At 34.8% G+C, this 24,408-nt stretch overlaps 3 protein-coding genes across 10 annotated transcripts in view; all 3 read right to left on the bottom strand.

Annotated features, from left to right (window-relative positions):
- LOC107653352 (E3 ubiquitin-protein ligase TRIM39-like) lies at positions 1 to 6,043 on the bottom strand. The gene is made up of 7 exons (XM_016440045.1): positions 5,967 to 6,043; positions 3,770 to 4,010; positions 3,048 to 3,143; positions 2,747 to 2,977; positions 2,595 to 2,617; positions 2,409 to 2,527; positions 1 to 518 (listed from the first exon to the last, which is right to left on the bottom strand). Exons 1-7 carry the CDS (start codon positions 6,041 to 6,043, stop codon positions 1 to 3), a joined length of 1,305 nt encoding a protein of 434 aa, XP_016295531.1.
- Positions 6,044 to 7,233: 1,190 nt separating this feature from the next.
- Positions 7,234 to 9,475, bottom strand: LOC107653390 (tripartite motif-containing protein 35-like). Of its 2 annotated transcripts, none has more exons than XM_016440099.1 (6): positions 9,001 to 9,475; positions 8,587 to 8,682; positions 8,255 to 8,485; positions 8,127 to 8,149; positions 7,925 to 8,043; positions 7,234 to 7,844 (listed from the first exon to the last, which is right to left on the bottom strand). In XM_016440099.1, exons 1-6 carry the CDS (start codon positions 9,400 to 9,402, stop codon positions 7,411 to 7,413), a joined length of 1,305 nt encoding a protein of 434 aa, XP_016295585.1. In that variant the 5' UTR covers positions 9,403 to 9,475; the 3' UTR covers positions 7,234 to 7,410. The 2 variants fall into 2 exon arrangements, with proteins under 2 accessions (XP_016295585.1, XP_016295586.1); XM_016440100.1 differs by having other exon boundaries at positions 7,931 to 8,043.
- A 3,742-nt stretch (positions 9,476 to 13,217) lies between these two features.
- Positions 13,218 to 24,408, bottom strand: part of add1 (adducin 1 (alpha)) — a 40,329-nt gene continuing 29,138 nt past the window's right edge. For 2 of the 7 annotated variants that reach the window (XM_016440095.1, XM_016440096.1), the window contains 4 exons: positions 20,492 to 20,648; positions 19,369 to 19,662; positions 18,016 to 18,096; positions 13,218 to 13,887 (listed from right to left, as the gene is read on the bottom strand). In XM_016440095.1, the coding sequence (XP_016295581.1) occupies positions 13,592 to 13,887; positions 18,016 to 18,096; positions 19,369 to 19,662; positions 20,492 to 20,648 (828 nt within the window). In that variant the 3' untranslated portion in view covers positions 13,218 to 13,591. Of the gene's footprint in view, positions 13,888 to 18,015; positions 18,097 to 19,368; positions 19,663 to 20,491; positions 20,649 to 21,227; positions 21,312 to 24,408 lie in introns of all 7 variants that reach the window. The other 5 variants (XM_016440092.1, XM_016440093.1, XM_016440094.1 and 2 more) reach the window with 5 other exon arrangements.

Below are 24,408 nucleotides of genomic sequence, written 5' to 3'. Positions count from 1 at the left end.
TCAGATCACTGGTAAGATCACCAGAGGACAAATGTCACAGCGGACACCAAACCATGGGTAGACTTTCTCAGTGAACTTCTGTGTAAAAGTGTGAATGTATGCGTTATTGAGAGGATCGATGAATGACAGTTTTCCTTTTTCATAGTTCAGCTGAACTCTGATTTTCTGAAGTTTATTCTTCACTGACAGGGGAGGCGACTGCTCTGGTGTAATGAATGCATAATATTCACCAGAAGCGTACCCAAGAACCCAGAGTCCTTTCTTTGTCAGAACGTCATCCTTCCTCTGAACAGATTCTGTCATCACACCAAAGGTCCAGTTTGTGAGGTCTCCAACCTCAATGTCCCAGCAGTGAAGTCCTGAGTCGAAGCCCTCTGAACCCAGAACACACTCCCGACAGTCAAATCTCTCGAGATTATCAGGAAGCAGCTTTTCCTCATCCCTGAATCGCACGCTGGTCAGATCATCAGACACGATGAGAGTACAGTGAGCAGTGTTGGGGTCCAAGGTCACTGGAGCTGAAGAGAGAGGACACGTGCACAAACATTATGATTTCGAAATGTTTTAATGAAGTCTATTCTGCTCAGCAAGGCTGCATTTATGCAGTAAAAACAGTGAAATAATATTACAAAACCAAACTAGATGAGTAAATTTTGTGAATAAACTTTGAAGTTGGCTTGAGAAAGCCTAGCCTGAAAGTTTGAAGCAGTTATAAAAGCTTGAAGTTTGAAAGTTTAGACAGATGTTAATAGCGTGTTGCTAGCATGATTTAGCATGATTAGCATGTTGTTAGCACATTGCTAGTATTTGTTGTTAACATGTTTCTAGCATGATTAGCATGTTGTTAGTATTTGTTGTTAACGTGTTTCTAGCAGGATTATCATGCTGTTAGAATAGCGCATGATTAGTATGTTGCTAATCATGTTTCTAGCATGTTGTTATCATGTTGCTAGCATTTGTTGTTAACGTATTGCTAGCATGATTTAGCATGGATATCATGTTGTTAGAATAGCGCACAATTTGTATGTTGCTAATCATGTTTCGAGCATGATTAGCATGTTGTTAGAATAGCGCATGATTAGTATGTTTGCTAATCAAGTTTCGAGCATGATTAGCATGTTGTTAGCACGTTGCCAGCATTTGTTGTTAACATGTTTCTAGCATGATGATCATGTTGTTAAAAATAGCGCATGATTAGTATGTTGCTAATCATGTATCGAGCATGATTAGCATGTTGTTAGCACGTTGCCAGCATTTGTTGTTAACATGTTTCTAGCATGATGATCATGTTGTTAAAAATAGCGCATGATTAGTATGTTGCTAATCATGTATCGAGCATGATTAGCATGTTGTTAGCACATTGCTTGAATTTGTTTTTAACATGTTTCTAGCATGATTATCATGTTGTTAGAATAGCACATGATTAGTATGTTACTAATCATGTTTCTAGCATGATTAGCATGTTGTTAGCATGTTGCTAGCATTTGTTGTTAACATGTTTCAAGCATGATTATTATGTTGTTAGAATAGTGCATGATTAGTGTGTTGCTAATCATGTTTCTAGCATGATTAGCATGTTGTTAGCACGTTGTTAACATTTTTTGTTAACATGTTTCTAGCATGGATATCATGTTGTTAGAATAGTGCATGATTAGCATGTTGTTAGCACGTTGTTAGCATTTGTTGTTAACATGTTTCTAGCATGGATATCATGTTGTTAGAATAGCGCAGTGTTGTTAGCATGTTAAAATTTTTTGTTAACATGTTTCTAGCATGGATATCATGTTGTTAGAATAGTGCATGATTAGCATGTTGTTAGCACGTTGCTAGCATTTGTTGTTAACATGTTTCTAGCATGATTATGTTATTAGAATAGCGCATGATTAGTATGTTGCTAATCATGTTTCGATCATGATTAGCATGTTGTTAGCACATAGCTATCATTTGCTGTTAACATGTTTCTAGCATGATTATCATGTTGTTAGAATAGCGCATTAGTATGCTGCTAATCATGTTTCTAGCATGATTATGTTGTTAGAATAGCGCATGATTAGTATGTTGCTAATCATGTTTCTAGCATGATTAGCATGTTGTTAACATGTTGCTAGCATGATTGCATGTTGCTAGTCATTAAGCGTAGCTAGTGACAGACAGCTTAAACACTCTAATCTTATTGTACAAAAGTTTTGACCCCCTCAATGAAAGTCTATTGGACTTTTGATAATCTGTTTTTACAAAAATCGTAAGTCTGATCAGTTCGAAAAAATAGAGCAACCCGAGTCAGACCAGTCTCAAGATCTGACTCAAGTTTGGTGGTTCTAGCTTGAAAACTCTGGGAGGAGATGCAGTCTAAATTTGATCCAAACTTTCGACAAGTGTAAAACGAAAAGCTTTAATGATATACTTACTGTATTTAATATATTCCTGCATCTTCTGTAACACGGTGAACTTTAGGTTGCTCAGGTGTTTTGGAACATCGATGAGCATTTCTGAAACGTTCTCTGGATCTGACAGACCATGCTGACCTCTGGAAAAACATTCAGGAGTCAGTTTAATTCAGATCACAGAACTCAGAACTAAAATAGCCTACAAACCTTTTCAGTGTGTTCTTTAAGTCCTGTAAAGAAAAGAAAAAGAACGAAATACAAATTAAGCAACACTGAATTCAGTTTTAATCTCTGAAAATGAATTTGATATATTTGCAGTTGTCTCCAAATGTATCAAAATAATGAAAACTCATTGGCACCCGCAGGAATGAATCATCTCCAGCTTTCATCTGCTCCTCTGTGTCTCTGATTGTGCGTGTGAGATATACAATCTGTTTGCTGGTCTCCTCAATCTTGTCGATCATCTTCTGACTCTTCTGCTTCTTTTCCTCTCTTAGCGCTGTTATTCTGATCGCTTCCTCGTCATGCAGAAGCTGGTGAAGTTTCTGAAACTCTGCTTTAATCTGCTTCTCTGTGCATTGAGCCTGAGCCTGAGCTCACAGAAAGATATGATTAAACTAGATTAAACACAATAAATATATAAACTTCAGTATATCAAACCTTAATATGTTTAGCAGATTTATCCAAATTCTCTTTAAAATCCTCAAATTTGATCAGTTTCTCCTGTAAGTGGTTCAGTAAATCCTGGAGTTTCTCCTGGAAGAAATCAACAGAACAATAGTGTCTCACTTTCCGGCTTTGTTTATTTTCATATTTCAGATTTTGCCTCTTTTATTTCACATATATTATTATTATGGATAGTGGAGGAAAAAGTTTACATTATACATTTATTCAGTGATTTTTCATTACAAAAGGTTAGTGTGTGAGAATAAATATACCAATTATTTAGAAACACACACATATACTGTATACAGTATATGTGTATGTGTGTGTGTGTGTGTGTGTGTGTGTGTATTTATGTATATATAAAGTTATTTTATATACAGGTAGCTTTTCATTTCTTATACAACCATGTCAGAATACATTTCCTATGGCCATATTCCAGGAGGCTAAGATTTATTAAGCTCAAAGTCTTGTGCAAGAGTCGACTTTACAGAGTGATTCGACTGTCCCTTTGTCAGTACAGGATCTCGGCCAATAATTAATGCAAAGTTTGGTGGAAATAAACGCTGTGATGTTGCATAACTTTGTCAAAACAACACCACAGCCAATGCACAATGTTATCAAAGCGAAAGGGGACTCAATAAAATATTGGAGTGAGCATATTTGTCGAATGCTTGTCAATAATTATTAAGATGATTTCATAACATAATTTCTCTTACCTTATTATCTGTCAGAGCTTCATCTATGGGACAGAATTTGTGGTTTGTGTGTTTTCTGGAGTCTCGACACACCAGACACACGGCCTGCTGATCATCCAGACAGAAGAGCCTGAGCTTCTCTTTGTGAAGGCTGCAGACGGCTTCGTCTCCTATTGAAGATTTCCGTCTTCTCTCCTCTCGGTAGGCCTCACACAGGTTCCTCAAATTCAGATTTAATGGAGCTTCCTTTGAAACTCTTCTCCTGCAGAGTGGACATGCTTTATGTCCTTGTTTTTCCCAAAATCTCTGAAGGCAATATCTACAGAAGCTATGAGTACAGGACAGAAGTACAGGATCTATAAAAATCTCACGGCACACTGGACAAATCAAATCCTCCTCAGAAAAAGATCTAGATGTCATTTTCGAAGTTACGTGTCGTAACAAAGTTTCTCTTTTAGTGAAGTAATAATCTGGTTTTAACTCTCAGCAGTCTGTTTCCAATCAAAAAGCTTCATATCCACAGCCAATATTCCTAAAAACATGCAATATAATATTAATCACCATCAGAAATCGTAATAATCACCAAAGTATTCAGTGTTAAATGTCGACTGAACTAGATCATCAGATGTCTGTCTAAAGTTCATTGTTTTATATCAGCATTTATAATAGTTTACCTTTGAACTGTTCAGAGTTCAGTTCGTTCAGCTCATACAGGAATCATCTGTCATGTCAAGGTGTTTTTATCTGCTGAAGAATTTGTTAGTTACAATCTCTGATGGCCACATTAACGATCAGATGTTTTTTGTACTTTTGTACATTCTAGCCATTTCATGTTCACTACACTGTAAAAAAAAATCTGTGAAATTTACGGTAAAATACCGGCAGCTGACAACAAAAAAAACATCAAATAATATCAAGTAATTACACGAATATAGTATGGAAACTTACTGTTAACCAGTTAACAGGTTTTTACTGTAGCATGTTTACAGTCTTTTACTGTTAAAATCACAATAATTTTTTACAGTGTAGAAAGCCTTAAAACAGCTTATAATATTAATAAAAATTAATTAATTAATTAATAGAAGAAATGCTTTTGTTTTAGGTAGCATTTCACATTTAAGTGTCAATAAATAGTAGGTTTTAGAAGATGAATAGAAGATGAAACCGATCAACCACAGAGCTACAGACTAAAAACTATCAAGAAAACTGGCATCATGATGATGAGTTTAGCACAAACAGCACTCATTTACTTCATTAAATGTCTAAATGTCAATACAGCAGGTGTGTACAGTATTATAATGCACACACCACAGTTGTTTCAGTCACTGACACATCGTAGTTTGCATTTTCTTAATGTGAATAAATCACACATTTAACTATTTATTATTGTGTGTGTGTGTGTGTGTGTGTGTGTGTGTGCTTTATTTATATTTATATTTATATTTATATTTATGCATATGTGCAGTGGTGCCTGGAGAAGTGGGTATACTCGTAATGTATGCCCCATGACGTGTTATAAACAGTGACGTGTAAAACTAGTCTTGTATATTTAGTTCACCCCAAAATGGGCCAGTAGTATTTGCATATTGTCACTTAAAGGTGGGGTAAGCGATTTTTCAAAAACACGTTAGAAACCCGATTCGGGCCGAATAGCAAAACAACTTTGGGGTAGGGGCGTGTTTGTTTTGGTGATTTCAAATGTCAACATTGGCTACCAGAAATCGCTTACCCCACCTTTAGGTTCTGCTGCTTGACTTCATGGAGTAAGGATCAATATGAAATTAAAATTAGCCACAGAAGAGGTGCAGATTTTGCAATCATTCAAATTAAAAAAAAATAAATAGACCGCAGCCATTAACATTTTGTCAGAACCTCTAGTAAATTACATGCCATTTTGTTTAGTTGTCCGTTCGTAGGGGAGTCATGATCTCTATTTGAAAAAAAAATTATCCAGAATTTATCCCCCTCCCCCACCACCTTTTTAATATAGCCTAAATAAGCACCAGTCAAGCTGCGATATCAAACAAGACGCCAAAAGACCACTAAACCTGCTGTCTTGACCTTACTGTACATGCTGCTATACGGATCCATTCAGAATAACTAGACCAGCGCATAACCTAAAACACCTTCAGTCACCATCCAGTATAACACTCCTGCTTTTAAACCGGGGTCCCAGAGATATGTCCTACCTATTGTCTTCCATCCATTATCCTCTGACCCAGGACCACTGGATTTGGGACCTCCGGACACAGCACCTTTGGACTTGGGACTGCTAGAAGATAGAAAGGTGCCCATCAAGCTATGCGGAGTCCTCCTTTTGACCAGATTGTTCAGTCAAGTTTAGACTGAACTGAAGGCATTGTGAGGACTCAAGCGCTGAGTCCAATGGGCTTTATTAAAGTTCAAAAATGAAGCAAACACTACCCTGTAGGAGAAATCAAAGCTCCACCGACACAAGGCAAAGACGACAGGACAGGACACAATCAGGCAACATAGGAACATTAGACAACAATCTTGCATAAGATTGAAAACACGGAGGAAAAACAGGGAATCAAATGAGGATAATGAAGGAGGACAGGTGGGGTAAAGAAACTAATAATGAGACAACAAAAAGGGCATGGTTAAGACAGGGAAAGTTAATTACAATATACAATGACCAAAACAGTGGTTTGATATTTTGTTACCTACAATTCTGCCGGTTCCTGAATTGTTTTGTTTCAAAATAGGAACATTAGACAACAATCTTGCATAAGATTGAAAACACGGAGGAAAAACAGGGAATCAAATGAGGATAATGAAGGAGGACAGGTGGGGTAAAGAAACTAATAATGAAACAACAAAAAGGGCACGGTTAAGACAGGGAAAGTTAATTACAATATACAATGACCAAAACAGTGGTTTGATATTTTGTTACCTACAATTTTGCTGGTTCCTGAATTGTTTTGTTTCAAAATAGTATAAATTATCACTGAAAAGCTTTCAGATGGCGCATATATATACACACATACATACACAGCAACACATGTTTAGCATAAACAAGCATTTCCTTCATAATGTCAAAATGTAAACTCAGCAAGTGTTTACAGACTGATGCACACAAGACTGCGGTTTGAATCACTATCATTAGTGTAGTTTGCATCTTCATAATGTGAACAATTCACACAACTTATTCTGTAAATAAATACACCAATATATTTAAATCCGAAAACACATCTAGTTGACACATTTGTGCCTTTGCTAAAGGAGGTAAATATTCATAGCTGATTATTTTCATGAATATTTTCGCTGACATTTTTCAAATAATGTTTTGGAAACTAAAAAACATTTTAAAAAGCTACATGATTATTTTCATGAATATTTTCGCTGACATTTTTCAAATAATGTTTTGGAAACTAAAAAAAACATTTTAAAAAGCTACACGAACAACTAAGACATTTGATAGTTACAGGAAATTCAAATGTGAAAGTAAAAAATTTTTGCAAGTGTATTTGGGGGAAACACACGATAATAGTTACTTTATTTGGAAAAAAAAAAATGACTTGACAGAACCACAAATTAATAATTAGCAATGATTAAATATCTTTGTGTGAAATAGCTACATCTGAACTTGATTGTCACAGATCACCATATCTTGAAGACTGGACTTCAGGCCCCCTTGAATGTCAAAAGGACCCCCTCCCAAATGTGGCGTCGGTCGAGGGGGACCCCGCTCCAAACGGCAAACCCAGTGGAGAGGGAACTCTCACCCGTGATTTCGACTGAGGGGGGCCTACGACTAGTTTGCGCCCATAGTTCATACTCATCATAATCTGGCTGTGGATGATCGGTGACTGAAGACGGCTGTTGTGGAGCATGGGTAGGTTGTAGGTTGGTTCTGTGGTGCGGACCGGGGCGGGGAATAAGTTAGTTGCATAGACTGAATGAACTTTCCGTGGAGATTGCTGTTGGTCTTCATTGGACTGTTGGCCCCCAAACATTTTTGTACGGTTCCCTCCATCCCTCGGAAAATGCTCATATTCATTGTATTCCTCTGGTTTGTCAGAAATCGCCATTGCATCGCATTGAATACGAGATGGATCGATGTTGAAGTACGAGGCTAAAAGAGAGAACACAGATATATAATCATACACATACAGTAAGACAAATAACCACAGAAGTCATTGTGTTCCGTCATACTTTCACCAAGATTGTCCTGCATCTTCTGCAAGACCGTGAGCTTCAGGTTGGTTAGGTGATTTGATAAACTGATCATCACTGCTGGAATGGGTTCTGGAATCGGCGGGTTACACAGAGCTCTGAAAATAAAGCATTCAGGAGTCAGAGACACTGCTGGTTTGAGTTCAGAACCGCTGAGAAGAGAAACAGGAATGACACAAACCTTTGCAATGTGCCGTTAAAGTTCTGCAAAGAAAAGAAAAAAAAGAAAAAAAGAAAGAGGCAAATGAATCAGAACCAGAATTTGGTTTTATTCTCTGAAAATGTCATTCATTCATAATCCATTGAGACCTGCAAAAATGAAACGTCATCATCTTTCATCTGCTCCTCTGTGTCTCTGATTGTACATGAGAGAGATGAAATCTGTCTGCTCGTCTCATCAATCTTCTGCTTCATCATCCGACTCCTCTGTTTCTCTTCTTCTCTCAGTGCTGTTATTCTGGCAGCTTCTTCATCACGTAGAAACTGGTGAAGTTCCTCAAACTCTGCTTTAATCCGCCTCTCAGCATGTTGAGCATTATACTAAAATTAAAAGACACTTTAAAATATAATGGCCAAACTAGATCTATCAATATCTTACATTTACATTCCTAAAATGGATTAAAAAAAATTGTTTCTCAAACCTTAACTTGTTCATCATCTTCATTGAAACACTGTTTCAATGTCTCAAGTATTATCCGCTTCACCTCTAAGTGTTCCAGTGCATCTTTAAGTATCTCCTGAATTGAATAAACATAAAAACAGTCTCTTACACCTCTGATTGCTTTCATTTTAGGGCCGTTGCCTTTTATTTAGTACATTACAGACAGTGGACAAAATTAATTTCTGTTGATGCATTTTGATCCATATGTATATTATTTCACTTTGAAAGTCTGATTGCTTTCATTTTAGGGCCGTTGCCTTTTATTTAGTACATTACAGACAGTGGACAAAATTAATTTCTGCTGATGCATTTTGATCCATATGTATATTATTATTTCACTTTGAAAGTGACAGACAGACAGACAGACAGAAAGACAGAATTTGTTTTGTCTGACCTTATTGTCCATCACGGCTTCATCTACAGGACAGAATCTGTGGTTTGTGTGTTTTCTGGAGTCTCGACACACTAAACACACAGGCTCTTGATCATCCAGACAGAAGAGCTTCAGCTTCTCTTTGTGAAGACCGCAGACACTTTCACCTCCAAAAAAAGACTTTCGGCTCTGCTTTTGTTGGTAGGTCTCACACAGGTTCTTCAAAGCCAGGTTTACTGGAGGATGTTCCTTTGAAGATCTTCTTCTGCAAACTGGACATTCTTGAACGCTTTTATTTTCCCAAAACCTCTGAACACAATCTTCACAGAAGCTGTGACTACAGGACAGAACTACAGGATTTATAAAAACGTCGCAGCATACAGGACAAGACAAATCCTCCTCAAAAGAAGATCTAAACGCCATTTCAAATTAATTGAAAAATTAATTTCAAAGTTACGCTTTCAGTGAAGTAATGATCACTTTTTAAATCAAAAACTTGTGCATCAGGAATTAAAATGATCACCACTCTTTTATTGGCTGAGCCACACACTAGCCACGTTTCCAAATGTGCGTGCCAGGGCCAGTCCACTGATCAATATACAGCCTAATGACTGGATTGCTAATTGCCTTCTAAACTGCAGACAGCTGGTGAAGCCACCGGAAGTGTTTGTGCTGCCATCTTACTATTCATTGGCCGACAGCCAAAACACTCACTGACCTAAAATCACCTGGGGCCTGTACCATGAAGCTGGCATTAGCTGGCTAGCCAGGTAAGTTTCAGTTTAGTTTGCACCAATCCTGGGTTTTAGGTACCATGAAAGTGGCTTGGCTTGGCATTCATTGCCTTCGTAACTTACACTCCACAGCTAACCTGCTCTGGGGCAGGTTATGTTCTGGTTTAGAGATCTCAAACCGAAATTTGACCAATCAGCTTCAAGCAAAGTGACGGATCTCTGACGCAATAAAGTCACTCCCCCAGTTTCTCTTACTCCAAATGAAAGGATGCTACATAGTAAAACATTTTTAAAGATAAAATTGTCTAATTTTTAGAGATGATTATTTTTTATATGATTTATATAATTTTTATACCCTTAATCCATTACACAAGCTAGCTTAGTTTAATAGTAATTAAGCTTTTATTTTAAATTAATATAAACATATAGATAATATGCAATATTGATACGTTTTAGAATCAATAGCTTTAAACATGACTACATATGAGCTTAGATTTTAAGTGTTTTTATACTTTTATAACTCTATAAACTAACTTTGCAACTTTTACTTGCACTAATATGGCAAGATGTTTTCTTTAAGTTTTCCTTTTTCATGGATAGATCGTTTCATCTTGTAAATATGTTTAAATTCTTCTTATTACACGGCTCTGTGGAATACTTGATTCTGATTGGTCAATCGCGCCATCCAGCGGTATGTTATTCCCAGATAACAACCGCCAAATTGAATAACGCACCGCTCATCCGGGAACTACGAGTTATCTTGACCGCTACTACTTGACCGCTACTACTTATATGCTTAACGAGTCACTCCGCTATCGTTGACTGTCTGGCGCCATCTTGTGACTGAAAACACTTAACCATCGCGTGTTACAATGGAAGACTTCAGCATTAATTTCAACATATATGGTAAAAACAAATCTTTTTAGCCGTGTAATAAGCGGGATAATGTACATCCAGCCGGTTGTTATCTCAGAATAAACCCCAACAGGGTGATTGCACTGACTCTCTCACGAGACGTGAATCACAGTTTCGAGGCATGTGATTGGCTGTTCATTACTGATGTCACTCTTTCAGTGCACGTGCTCCATTAATTCAGGATCAAGCCCGAGTTGACATAATTTCCATTACTATATTACAGTAATGAGATTATATATATATATATATATATATATGCAACAACAAAAACATCAAGGGTCCTTGTTTTAATTTTTATGCAACATTCATGTTTTTCCTCTAAATTTGGGTTGAAATATGAATTGGACGTTTCTTTGTGATCCTGTAACCCTGAGTTTGTTCAGCCACCATCATGGTACAGGCCCCTGATTTCAAGCGAATCTGTCACAGGATGTTTTTTTGTTATGTGTATGTAAATGAATTTGTACTTCAGATGTTATCTGCAATAACAGCCATTTCAGGATAGTTTGTGATTTGGTTTTAGTGACTTAGATTTAGGGTGACACAGACACAAGCTAAAACGCTTACTCTTTAAGAAATACTCTTAGAGCAAAATATGTAAGAGTCCTTCATTTAGAACGGACACACCCATTCTTTTTAAGATGGTCTCCTAAATCGGCAAGTTATGAGCTACTTTTAATAGTTTTTTACTTTTTTAGCCTTTAATATGTTTTGTGAGTACGGGCCCAATTTTATAAATGAAACAATCAAATCAAGGCTGATTTTTAAAAATGTAGTTTTATTCATGGTTGCAAAATAAACAGTACCATGAAAAAGAGAATTGTTTTTAAAATTGAATTACATACAATTATTCTGGAAAAAAAGAACTGCATTCAACATAAACTAAAAATGAAGAACAGCTGAGAAGATCAACGGTGCAAAGGACGAACAACACAAGCTAGAAGCCCATAATGCCATGCAGTCCTTCAGCAAACGCTCATGTTGTGGCTGTAAGTCAGACTCTATAGTGTCTAAACCAAACTCAAACTGCACTGCCGGCTTCACATTGGTCCAGAATTCATATCTGTACAAGCCAAAAGCTATTTGCGCCATCAAAAATTAAAGATTAGGTTAGTATTTCACTCCTTTCTGCCTTTTTATGCGTGTTAAACTCAACAGCAATTAGTTACAATCATATTAAAGAGAACTGATCGTACTGCACAGGTTAGGCATTCAACAACAGATGGATCTCACGAAATCTGTAAAGAAACGTGCAAGTCATAAATCAACGGCAGATCAAAAGAATGAAAATTATTCTTAATTATTAATCCTAATCTGAAAACCAATTTTATTTTATGCATATTTTCGCTCCAAAATATCTTTACCATAATGAAAAACATTTTCATTACAGTTTGTATGAAACTTGAGCGTCCTAAAAAATAAGACAATTTTAATAGAAAATTGGTTTTTTTCTCTTAAATTTGGGATAAAACTCGAACCAGACCAACAAAAAAATTATAATAAAAAATATTCCCATTACTGAAATGCAGAAAAGTTTATATTTTATGCAAGTATATATATAGTATTTATTGCACTAAATTTATGCTTATAATAAACAACAATTTCCATTACTATATTACAGTAATGAGATTATATATATATATATATATATATATGCAACAACAAAAACATCAAGGGTCCTTGTTTTAATTTTTATGCAACATTCATGTTTTTCCTCTAAATTTGGGTTGAAATATGAATTGGACGTTTCTTTGTGGGATTCACTCAGAGATGCTGTATTCAGACATTAATTTTGAAGCGCGTTTCTTTGTGGTTATTCAGAATGGTTGAGTGAATATTTTCAGTGTTTCTATAAACACACACTGAGGAGTGTGTGTTTGTGAGCATCTGTACGAAAACACGCCACATGTCTGCAAACCTGTCCAGAACACGCATGTAATCATCAACAGTGGCTGTCTTAAACTTTAATGACGGAGTCTGTGATGAACTACACAGAATGTTTAATAGTGTCATTTACAACAGTGTCGTCAACTTACTCACGTGTTTGAATGAAACTAAACAACCTAGAGCTAAAAAATAACAATGTATATATAAAAGCAAAAGCAAACATAAGTGATTCATATTACTACAGGGTAAAAGTCACAGCTAGTTTTAAAACAACCTTTACATGACGGGGAAAGCTGTTTGTGTTTAGTACATTGCAACAGGAGACGTTTAGATACAGATACAGGCGAATTCATTGGAAAAAAATATTTGATTTTTTTTGCGTTAAGAAAATTAAGTGTGAAATCAGAAAGAGATTTTGCATTACAACATTATTTTCATAGCAGTTACACACATTTTGACCCCAATTCTCCTTGATTTCATGCTACAAACATGTATTTAGCAGAGAATTGGGAGGAAAGTGTGCTTATTTGTTATGAAAATATCACAATAAAGGCTTCATTTTCTTTAAAGGAAACAAAAAATGACTTCTTTGCTTTGACTTCAGGGTGAAATGTGTGATAAACAGGTTTTGTGAGATTCACCCATTTCAAAAACTCATTCGATTTCCATCCGAGAAACAAATCTGTGCTGATCAGAATATTATCCATGTTTTTTTTTTTTTTAAGTTTATAGATGTGATTTGAAAAATCATAAACATGCAGCAGAGCAAAGATTTTAATTGAACACCAGGAGGAACTCTTTCGTCAATTAATTTCCTCTAACAATAACATCTGATACATTTCCGATACATTATAGTGGTTATTGGTATTCTGATTGAGATTTTCTTTATAAAAACAGGTGTGTGGAACATGCTTAACGAGCTGCACTTTAGAGTGCACTTCAGCCAGCATTTATTAAAAGAATAAAAACAATATGAGGCTTTAATAAAAAGATCGACACACTAAATGTGAACACAGTACAAAAGCAAATCGATTTAAAGAAAAGGTATTGCCGAACACCTGAGCAAAGCTTCCTCACTAGGTTTCAGACTTCTTTTTGTTTTTCTTTAGGAACGACGGGGTGCGAAACTTTTTCTTCTTCTTTGACGGGGATTTGTTGGGCGATTCGTCGCTGCCATGATCACCAGCCGCGTCGTCCCCGGCGACAGGCTCCTCCCCCTCAGGCTGAGGGGCGGAGTCAGCCTGTACGGGGGCGGGGTCTTCTGCGGGGAGGGCGGCGACTTCTGAGGCTTCATCGGGGGTTAGATCGGGGAGGGTCTGTCTTAAAGTGGCGGCGTCACTCTCGTCTTTAGACGTCTGTTCCTGTTGTGCCTCTGTGGAGGAGGATGGGAAAAGATAACGGTGAGTTTGTAGATCAGCTCAAACCGGCCAGGGGAAAATCCAGCGCTCAACAATTGGCTCTTTATGCATGAAGCGTGAAAACCTCTGAGAAACAGACCATAAAACTGGAATTCCTGCAAAACTACACTGATGTCCAAATACAGATGCTAATCTTTAGCTTTAATTATCACATTGCCACAGCATGAAACACTTGCAACCCAATGCATGTATCTAATTAACAAAAACTAACTACTAGCTAACTAGTACTAAACAACCAGTTTCAGAGTGGATCATGAAAAACTTTGCCTAGTTTGTAAAATTAGGATCTAGATTCAAGCAATTGTAAATATGAATGCTTTTAAAAAATACAGGACTCTCAAAAATTATATTTTAATATATATTAAATTACATTATTTATATTATTACATTAGCATATATATTTTAACATCAATTTAAATAAATATTCCTAAGAAAAGTATTACAATTTCAATCATTATTGCAATATATTTATGTTGTAAAAAAAATATTTTTGACACCATTCAAATATTATATAATAAAAAAGTACATTAAAAGATATGTAGACAAGTGAAAAAAAATTATATAATACTCACTCAATATATTATACACTAATATACTTTAACTCACTACTTGATTGCTTGACAACTGTGTTAATTGATTAAATTATTATTCAAATTCATTATTACTATTAAATTAATCTTTAAATAAATATCCCCAAGAATCAAGAGTACTATCATTAATTCATAATTTCAATACATTTATGTTTTACAAATGAATTTAAGACACAGATAAAATATTTAAAATATTAGTTATGTAGATCAATTGAACAATTTAATGTAATATTGATATAATATATATATATATATATATATATATATATATTAAAATAATCTAATTTTTCAATATTACTCACTACTTGAATACTCAACTCAACTGTGTTAATCAAGTATATTATCAGTTATATTAAATCAAATTATCTTACAATTACTTGTTCCTTAAATAAAAATCGACATCTTGTCTGCAAACGATTAAAGACCATTAAAGGCAGATTAAATCTTTTAATACAGTAACCTGGATATTTTTCTGCCAACTGAATCCTAAAATATATTATTCAGCTACATCAGAAACATCAGGCTCATGCACTTCAGCATCAAAACGGATTCAATCTGAGCTCTTCAAACACAAAACACACTCATAAATAAGACATTTATATTAGACATTTCAGCTCTCACTGAGAGCAATTAACAAAGACATACATAAATAACGCTCACTACTATCTGATATCTACAGAGATGAACCAACCGCACGCCGAGTCAACAGTCATAAACAGAGAAAGAGATTTTTAAACACTGTGCATCTGAATGGAGAGCCAGACCAGAAGCGTAATATTCATACATTACCTGTTCTGCTGAAGCAATACTAGACTGCATTAAAAATGCATATTAAAGATCCTTGATTGGTATTGTTATACAACTTAAAAAGAGGAAAAATGTAGAAGTTTCTAGGGAGAGATTTGTTGCTAGCATGATCTCACCGAACTCCAGGTAGCTTGAACAACATCGTCTTAATTATTACATCTATCAAGTGTTTTACCAATAAAATTACATAAAAAAAAAAAAGATATCTATAATAAGTAAAAGTGTTTTTGGTCTTACTATGCACAATTCAACATGTTATTTCATTGGAGAAAAAAAAGTTTGGTAACACTTTACTCGAAGCCTTTATATATATATATATAAGTATTTTAATGCATTAGTTAAGCCTTGTAACGCACCTTATAATGCACTGCATGATTATGACAGAATAGCATTATAATACGCATCTATTCATTGTTACAACTTTAGTATAATGTACTAAAACTCATGACAACCAATCAATTTCAGATACAAGGAATCTGCACATTTTAAAATGCATTTTAACTTTGATTACAATTATTTATGAAACGATATAATGCGTTATAACATACAATATAAATACATTTATAATGCATTAGACGTAAGGCTTCAAGTTTTGCCAAGTTTTTTTATTCAAATTTAATAACTTCCTCTTATGAACTAAACAAGATGGAAAAGTAAAATAATAATGTCATAGACTAACAGGTCTAACTAATCCAAACAAATCCTGATGAAATTGGTCACATTATAGAAATTAAATGTGGAAAAATGTATTGGTTTTTATTAATTTCTTTATTAAATTGTATTAACTTCCTCCTCCTATGAAAATGTTTTTGTCAGAGTAAAAAAAAAAGTATAGAAAAGTAAAATTAACCAATAATGTCATAGTATAAAAGGTTCACATCCAATCAAATCTTGAGTTACATTTTAGTTACATTTTAGAAGGATAATGTTATTTTAGGGAAAACAATTGCTTGCTTTTTATTATAAATTTTAATTCAATTTCATTAACTTCCTCCTCCTATGAAATGTAAAAAAAATAGTTTTCACAGCATGGAAAAGTAATATAGCAGTAATGTTATAGTTTAACAGGTTTACATCCAATCAAATCCTGATGGATAAAAATCAGTCACATTACACAAGATAAAATGTTATTTTATAGGGGGAAAAAAATAGGTGCTTTATTAAAATTTTACATTAAATTTAACAACTTCCAGCTCATACAAAAAAATTGTTGTGACAGTACGGAAAAGAAAAATGAATCAATAATATCAACAGGTTTACATCCAATTCAATCCTGATAAAATCAGTCACATTACAGAAGTTAAAATGAGTTACAAATGCAGTTTCACATTATTTGAAACGCCGTTTGCAACCCATTTTACTGCGGTAATGGGCCGTATGACTCCGGTGCAGATCATCCCTCACAACAAATGAATCTCAGAGGAAAGCGAGGACAGAAGATGAGAGTTAGATAGCAGAGGAGTGAGCTGAGTGAAGCCATGCAGCGGGAAAACAAACTTGGGTGAGGTACTTACTATGGTAACAGGTACTCTTTTGCATTTCCATCTCCTGATTGTGACGCAGCCACGAAGAAGAGAAAGCACAAGTAGAGAGAGAATGTCTATGCAGATCAAATCACAGCCACCGGGGTTAAATTAAAAAGAAATGAACAGAAACCGTAAAGAGACACACAGACCACCGGAAGTAAAGAATGGTTGCCAAGCCATTCTTAAAGACCCCAGAGAAATGAGCATGAAGGGTGAATGAGAACATTTAAGACAGGCGATTTAGAAGACATTTCTTAGATCGGATTACACCTGAATTTAATAAAAAATTTAACTTTTAGAGGACTTAAAATACTACAGATTGACTACAGTTGCATGATTTACTAGTGACTTTATCAGTATTGAATAAACAAGCAGAATGAATGTCAGATTTGTCAGGAAAAAAAACAAGTTTACAAAAAAACTAAGTTTTTTAAAAATGTTTATTTAAACATTTTATTTTACTTTTTGTTCTATTTGTTATAAAAAGGCATATAGTCAAGATTTATAATAATGGCCTATTGTTCATATATTATTTTATTATACTACTACTACTAATAATAATTAATTTCATTAAAATAATTCTCCATTATTGGTATCAATGTCAAAAAAGGTGAAATTTGGTTGGTGCATCCTTACCTATAAAGCATTGTTTATTTTATAATCTCAATATAACAGCTCCTGTTTTAATAAGAAGGGTGTAATCCATAGTAATAAAGACCAAGAGGGTAAATAAATAAAAAAAAATTGTAAAATGAAGATAAAACAAAAAAAAAAAAGCTTCCTAAAAAAAAAAAATTAAGGGGTAAAATAAAAACAAAATATTATTATTAATACTTTTAATTGTAATAATAAAAAAAAAAAAAATGTTTTCACTAATCTTCCATTAAAATGGATTCAAATCAGTTGTCTGAAGTTCTGCACTGCACTAACTGTACAAAAACACAATAAAAGTGTCAGGCCAGACTATTTTATAATTATGGGGGAGGGGAACAAAAACAAAACATTAATGATGCCCTTTGGTCTGTTATTACGAACAGCAATAAATGTCTAAAAATGTTAATTAACAAACAAAGACACACATCAGGCATTATGTTGCAGACATAAACCGCCTAGAACCGGCTCATGCTCAGAGAGACGCAGTCTGATCGGATAGACGTACCTTCCTCCACACGCAAAGGTGAGCTGGGAGGAGTGCAGGAGGCGCTGGGAACTTTCCCCTCTTCAACCTCCGGTGTCTGACCTAGAGAGAACACAAGCAGCATTACAGTCCAGTCTGTAAATGATAAACTATGGATGATACCCACGTCCACATGGAATCAGTGCACTTTTTACACTGATTGATGGAAAACAAAAAAAATCAGTGAAATGCATATAAAGGATGCACAATATTGGATTTTGCCGATATCTGATATACCGATATTTTTTAAACTTATTTTAGACAATAGCCGATGCCGATACCGGATATATTTCCTTTTGTTTGGAAACAACATCAAGTCTCTCCTGTGCAGAGATCTTATCGCTAGCAGAACTTATCGGCACGGCATATCAGCATTATGTTTCATGTTGGGCCATTGCCGATGTTTACATTTCAATTCCGGTCAATTCCGATAACGTTCTTATAATATTGTGCATCCTAATGTAAATATGGTAAAATTGAGCCAAGTAAAATAAAAAAACAATAAAAAAACAAAAACATTTATTTTATAAATTAATAAATATTTTATATTAATAAAAATAGTATATTAAATTATACTAAAAACACACACACAAAAAAAGACAACAAAAATGTTAAATAAAATGAAAAAAAAATGAATATAAAAATAACCAGATTCAAAATATTAATTAAAAACATAATAATGGTATATTAATAATCCTTTAAAAAAATATACTAAAAATGTAACAAATTAAAAATAATATAAAAATTAACACTAATTAAAAAAAACTACAGTAGTATATTATTAATGATACTAAAATGATACTAAAAACTACAGTATCAGTAGTATAGCATTGTATCAGTTTACAAATCACTATATATTATAACAGCATATTATATAATTATATCATATAATAAACAACATTCATCTGCATTATAAAGTAAAAAAGGAAAACCTCTGGAGAACCAGGAAACAACGTTTGTCAGATCTCACACGTCAGACTCAGAGACGTCCATTAGAGACACCACAGTGAGGTTCATTAATACAAGAATATAGAAATAAACCCCAACAAGAAGAGCAGCAAATCCCACTTCAGAGGACAGCGAAGAGCCCGCAGTCCAGGATTAAGATTGCAAGAGCGGACGAGGCTTACACAGTCTTTGTTTACAGATCCAGAGCAGGGTGTTTTGGTACGGGACGTTTGCCAGGAGAAGTGTGGGATGGGTGCAGACAGGCATGTTGGATCACCAAGGTTTGGAACCAGGGACAGCGAGAGACAGGAAGAAAGAAAAAGAGCCCAGCAAAGTCAGAATAAACCCAAAAAGAGCAGCCTTCCTCAGGCAGATGGCAGGAGATACCTGCAGACGGCCCGTCACGCTCAGACTCCGCGTCACAGCCCAGAGCTTTCAGCACAGCGGAGTGAAACTCCTTATGAGGGGATCCTGGAGCATCTGCCGGACTGTCCTGACCCGACGCGTGGCCCGATTCGATTATGGAGGGTGGAGGGGCCGCGGTGGCCTGCGGATCCTCATTTTCCTGCGTGGATGTGACATCTGGAGTCTGGGCTTCTTCGGGGGCCGAGGACGACTCCTCGACCTGTGCTAGATGCAATACAACAGTTTCTCTCCTGACCTGCGGTGGGCACTGTTGGGTTGCACAGGATTCACGTGCAATAAATCGAAAACATTACACAAATCTTTGTGCACCCGATGAGTTTGTTTGGCTGAAATTACTTGTGCTCATACTATTGCTCAAATAATTCCAAAAAACATATCAAATATATTATATATACACACATTGCTGTGCTAAAGTTTGAGGTTATTAAGTTTTGAGGTTAAGTCTTTTTCTCAGCAAGGATGCATTAGAATGATCAAAAGTGATTGCTAAGACATTTATAATGTTACAAAAGATTACTATTTCAAAAGCTGTTCTTTTGAACTTTATCAAAGAATCCTGAAAAATAAAATGTATCACTGTTTCCACAAATATATTAGGCAGCACAACTGTTTTCAACATTGATAATGATCAGAAATGTTTCTTGAGCAGCAAATCAGATTTCTGAAGGATCATGTGACACTGAAGACTGGAGTAATGATGCTGAAAATCACAGCAATAAATTACATTAACATATATTCCCATGGAAAACATACAAATACTTCACAATATTACTGTTTTACTGTATTTTTACATCTAACAAATGCAGCCTTGGTGAGCAGAAGAAACAATATATATATATTTCTCGAACAGCCGTGAATATCTAGTACTTGAAAATCAGACAAAAATAATTTTTCAGTTAGTTTCTACTTCTGATTTCCGAACTCATATGTAAATGAGAATATGTAAAAAAAAAAAAAAAAGAAACATGTAAATATGTAGAACCTTGTCAGGCTGACTTGAAAGCAGCATCACAAGATGTTTTTGTCACCTGTATCAGTTTCTGCGAGGAGAAACGTGTTGATTCTACATTATTTGAGTTCTTACCTTCTGGGCCCTTCTGCTTGAGCTCCACTTCCCTGCGATACTCATCCAGCTCCTGGTCTGTGAGCTTGTTGAAGGGGTTTGGTCCAGTTTTACTGACGATGACGCGTGGTTGGTACTCCTTCTCAATGATAGCTTTAGACGCGGTCACTAGCTCCCCCTGCAGGACAAAAAAGGAGGGGAAAAAAACTGTTTTTGCACTGTTATCATGCTGAAAATGAATGTTTAGTCAACAAAATTTAATTTACAACAAACCTACGACAAAAGGTGGTATCAAAATGTTAAAATGGGGTGAATACAAGTGGGACACTTCACATATAAATGTCATCCAATAAGAGAGTTTAGGATGAACTTGATGCTTCATTTATATATACATCCCACTTAAATCTGTATTCAATTTATTATAAAAGCCTTGTTATTCATTGTTATTTTAGTAAAAACTCAAAATCCCAGCATAGACCTTAGTCAAAGTACAATTATTAAAACACAAATGAAAACAGACTGTGAGGGAAAAATTGAAAGTACATCTGATAAAATGTGCTTTCAGTTTCTCACTGCCTTGTCTTTTTTGGTAGATTAATCTGCTATGATTAAGATCAATAGAAAGCTAATGAGAGTTTTGAATTCAGCACTGACGACTCATCTTTTTAACAAAAGGCCCTGAATGTTATTGTCTGATACAGTATTGAAACTGTGTGGTTTTATGTTTCAGACATTACAGTATTATCGCAGGATGTACCTTTCGAATAGACCTAGAGGGACTAAAGCTCTCTGAAGGGTCAATGCCATCAATAGAGTCCGTACAGTCAGAGAGAGGAGCATCCTGTAACAGTAGAGCCGGTGAGCAGTGCACAACCCCACCACAATTACTGACCACACACAAAACATAATCCTACACGCTCACTAATGATTTAAGCCAGAACCAATGCATACAAGCAGAAGACCTTCCTCTCACTCTTAAACACACACACACACACAAGGGCTTAAAGTTAACGTGAAATTAAAATTCACCTATTCATCTATTTTCTGAACACATATTATTGAGCTTATCCTGAACAATTAATCTGTGCACGTTTCATATAAAAAAAAAAAAAAAAAAAAAAAAAAAACACATTAAAAAAATACATATTTAGAAAAATATCACTTTGGATAAAAACAACCACTAAATAAAACAAAATGGAATTAATTAACATGCAACAGAGTAATTTTAATAACTGTGTCATATGTATTACTCAATTTTGTTTAGCTTATTAATTTCTAAAGCACATTTAAAAACAGCAATTGCTGACCAAAGAGCTGTACGAGCAAGATTAATAAAAACAAAAATAACAAAAATAAATAATATATATCAGGACTATCGCAATGTAGTTTAGTGCAGATCAGAGGCATTTAAATTAAGTCTCTAGGCCTAACAGTAACAACAACTGCTCCTAATAAACTTAAAATATATATAAAATATATAAAATATAAATACTTCTCACTTTCATTTAGTTTAACTTGAAGTACTACAATGACTAAAATGAAAATAAGAATTTTTAAAAACTATATACACATGATTAAAGATGATGAAAACAAATTACTAAAACTTTTATTAAAATTAAAAACAATTAAGAAATTTTAAATTTATTTAAAATTATAATTATTTAATAAAAAAAAAATGAAATTAAATAAAATTACAATGAAAATGGAATGACGTGTACGGCCATTGCGCTCTGGGCGTCCTGAATTCGCGCTACACTGTCCTATCAAAATAAAAGCGAAAATGCCCAAAATAAATCTTGAACAAAAAAAAAAAAAATGTAACAAAAATTTAAACTAACTCAAAATATCAATAAAACTAAACACCCACCCACTCATGACCCAAACACACACACACACACAGACATGCAGAAAGCATTTCCTAAAGAAGCGTATGGGCAGGCTCGAGTGAGACGGTGAATTCATGGCTCAGAGTCATGCACTGCAACACCAGAAACCAAACATATGTGTAAAACCACACACAGATTCATACTGCTGCTCACAAACAATAACAAAAGGACCATGGGACTGCATATAAATAATGTTCAGCTGAAACCGTATTCAAAGGCCTGAAGATTTGGTTTAGAATTGTGTTGCTGCACTTGAGTGGATTAGATGAATGATCTGATGGTTAGTAGCAAACACACTTCTGAGCAATCCTCTTTTAAAGCATTTAGAGTATTTTGAAATGACTCTTATAGAGCTCAAAAGGAGATGGAAGTAGGGGTGGGCGATATGGAAAAATATCATATCACGGTTTTTAAAAATATCATATTTTTTTAGAAATATCACGATTTTATCACAATTCTTTGTCATGTTGGTTTTACTATTTTGCAAGATGTCTGAGCATTACAGCCAAACTAATTTCCCTATTATAAAGACAAAGCCTTTCAAGGTAACAAAATAAAAAAAAGAATGGAAGATATTTAGGCCAAAGTGGGCGAAGATAAAAATCTGTCATTATTTTATCTTTTTTATTAAAAAATAAGAACAAAAATACACATTACAACTACACATAATATACAAATAAAACAAACAGTGTTTTATTTTCAGGTACAATAGGTGTATTTAGCAGGAGCATTCAAGAAATTGAATGAACAAATATAAAAATAAAACACTATATTGATTGATTCCTAAAGCAGCTGTATTAAAGAGTAGTGATAGTAGTAGTTCTTCAGTCAAGAGTAGTGATTTTTCTCTTTGCGTTTTGTTGTTTTATTAACGTTAAAGGAATAGTTCCCCCAAAAAAAAAAAAAAAACTCATCTGTCTGTCAATTCTGTCATAGTGTTTTATCTTTATACCATCATTTACTCACTCAAACGTTGTTTTAAACCTGAATGAGTTTATTTCTTCTGTTGAACATAAATGCTATTTTGAGTAACGTGGAAAACCAAATAGGATTTTTTTCCTACTATCAAATTCAATGTGGACCAGCAACTGTTTGGTTACCCACATTCTTCAGAATATCTTCTTTTGTGTTCAGCACAAGAAATAAATTAATACAAGTTTGGGACAACATGTGAGTGAGTAAATAACGACAGAAATTAAGTTTTTGGGTGAACTATCCCTTTACTGACAGTCGGCAGCATGTTCAGTACTGTTCCTTTAAGACCTGCACACATTTAATATACAGGAACGTATCCGTTTTTCTCTCAACTGTTTACTTTCATATTAGACATAACCAACTGAGTCTATATGTAAACCTTGTGTGTTTTGACAGTATTAGCGCAAAGGATAGAATTCGGGTGTAGGCGCTCAGAAAAAGTGCATGTCAGAACAGCACGTGAATGAAACGTTTAACCAGTAAGGCTTTAAAGCACATGCAAATAATGTACTTTTGTGACTGCGAATAAGTGCAGTGTCCTGTGAGAGGAACTCTACCGCTGAGTTAACACTGATGTGAATGTATGTGGCATTGTACAGTATATTAAGACGGAGGCGCCAGAACTGCGGTTGATAGAATGTGTGCTGTAGCACGATACTACGATATTTCTTCAAAAGCAGATCGTGGAGACATTTTTATCGTCCACGATCAAAAATCGTCATATCGCACACCCCTAGATGGAAGTAAAACTGCCACCTCCATACCGAAATTGTTTTTAGCAAAAACATATAAACCTTTCAAGTCTGATCTAACATGAACTCAGGTTTGTAAGCAATGCTTTATGCTTTTGTTAAAACCATGTGTGGGAGTCAGATGTTCAATAGCTGAATTACAATAGCGAACTACTTATGAACTAATGGTGTGTTCAAGCAAATTAACGTATCTGACATTGGTGTTTTATGGAAGCTTGTTTCTGCCACAGGATATATGATTTTTTTCCCCCATGACAAAAATGGGCTTCCATAGTTTAAAAAAAATAATAAATAAATATATATATATATATAAAATTGTTTTTTT

Source organism: Sinocyclocheilus anshuiensis, unplaced genomic scaffold, assembly GCF_001515605.1.
Source record: "Sinocyclocheilus anshuiensis isolate Anshui unplaced genomic scaffold, SAMN03320099.WGS_v1.1 scaffold1151, whole genome shotgun sequence".
Taxonomy (NCBI): Eukaryota; Metazoa; Chordata; class Actinopteri; order Cypriniformes; family Cyprinidae; genus Sinocyclocheilus; species Sinocyclocheilus anshuiensis.
This window is presented reverse-complemented; position numbering and strand designations above follow the sequence as displayed.

Coding starts and splice junctions, on each gene's coding strand:
- LOC107653390 (XM_016440099.1), bottom strand. CDS start 9,402: ATGGCGTTTAGATCTTCTTTTGAGGAGGATTTGTCTTGTCCTGTATGC. Junction 8,683..9,000: donor AAGCCGTGATGGACAATAAG/GTCAGACAAAAC, acceptor TATTCAATTCAG/GAGATACTTAAAGATGCACT. Junction 8,150..8,254: donor ATGACGTTTCATTTTTGCAG/GTCTCAATGGAT, acceptor TTTTCTTTGCAG/AACTTTAACGGCACATTGCA.
- LOC107653352 (XM_016440045.1), bottom strand. CDS start 6,043: ATGGGCACCTTTCTATCTTCTAGCAGTCCCAAGTCCAAAGGTGCTGTG. Junction 4,011..5,966: donor CCCAAATCCAGTGGTCCTGG/GTCAGAGGATAA, acceptor TCCACTCTGCAG/GAGAAGAGTTTCAAAGGAAG. Junction 2,618..2,746: donor GAGATGATTCATTCCTGCGG/GTGCCAATGAGT, acceptor TTTTCTTTACAG/GACTTAAAGAACACACTGAA.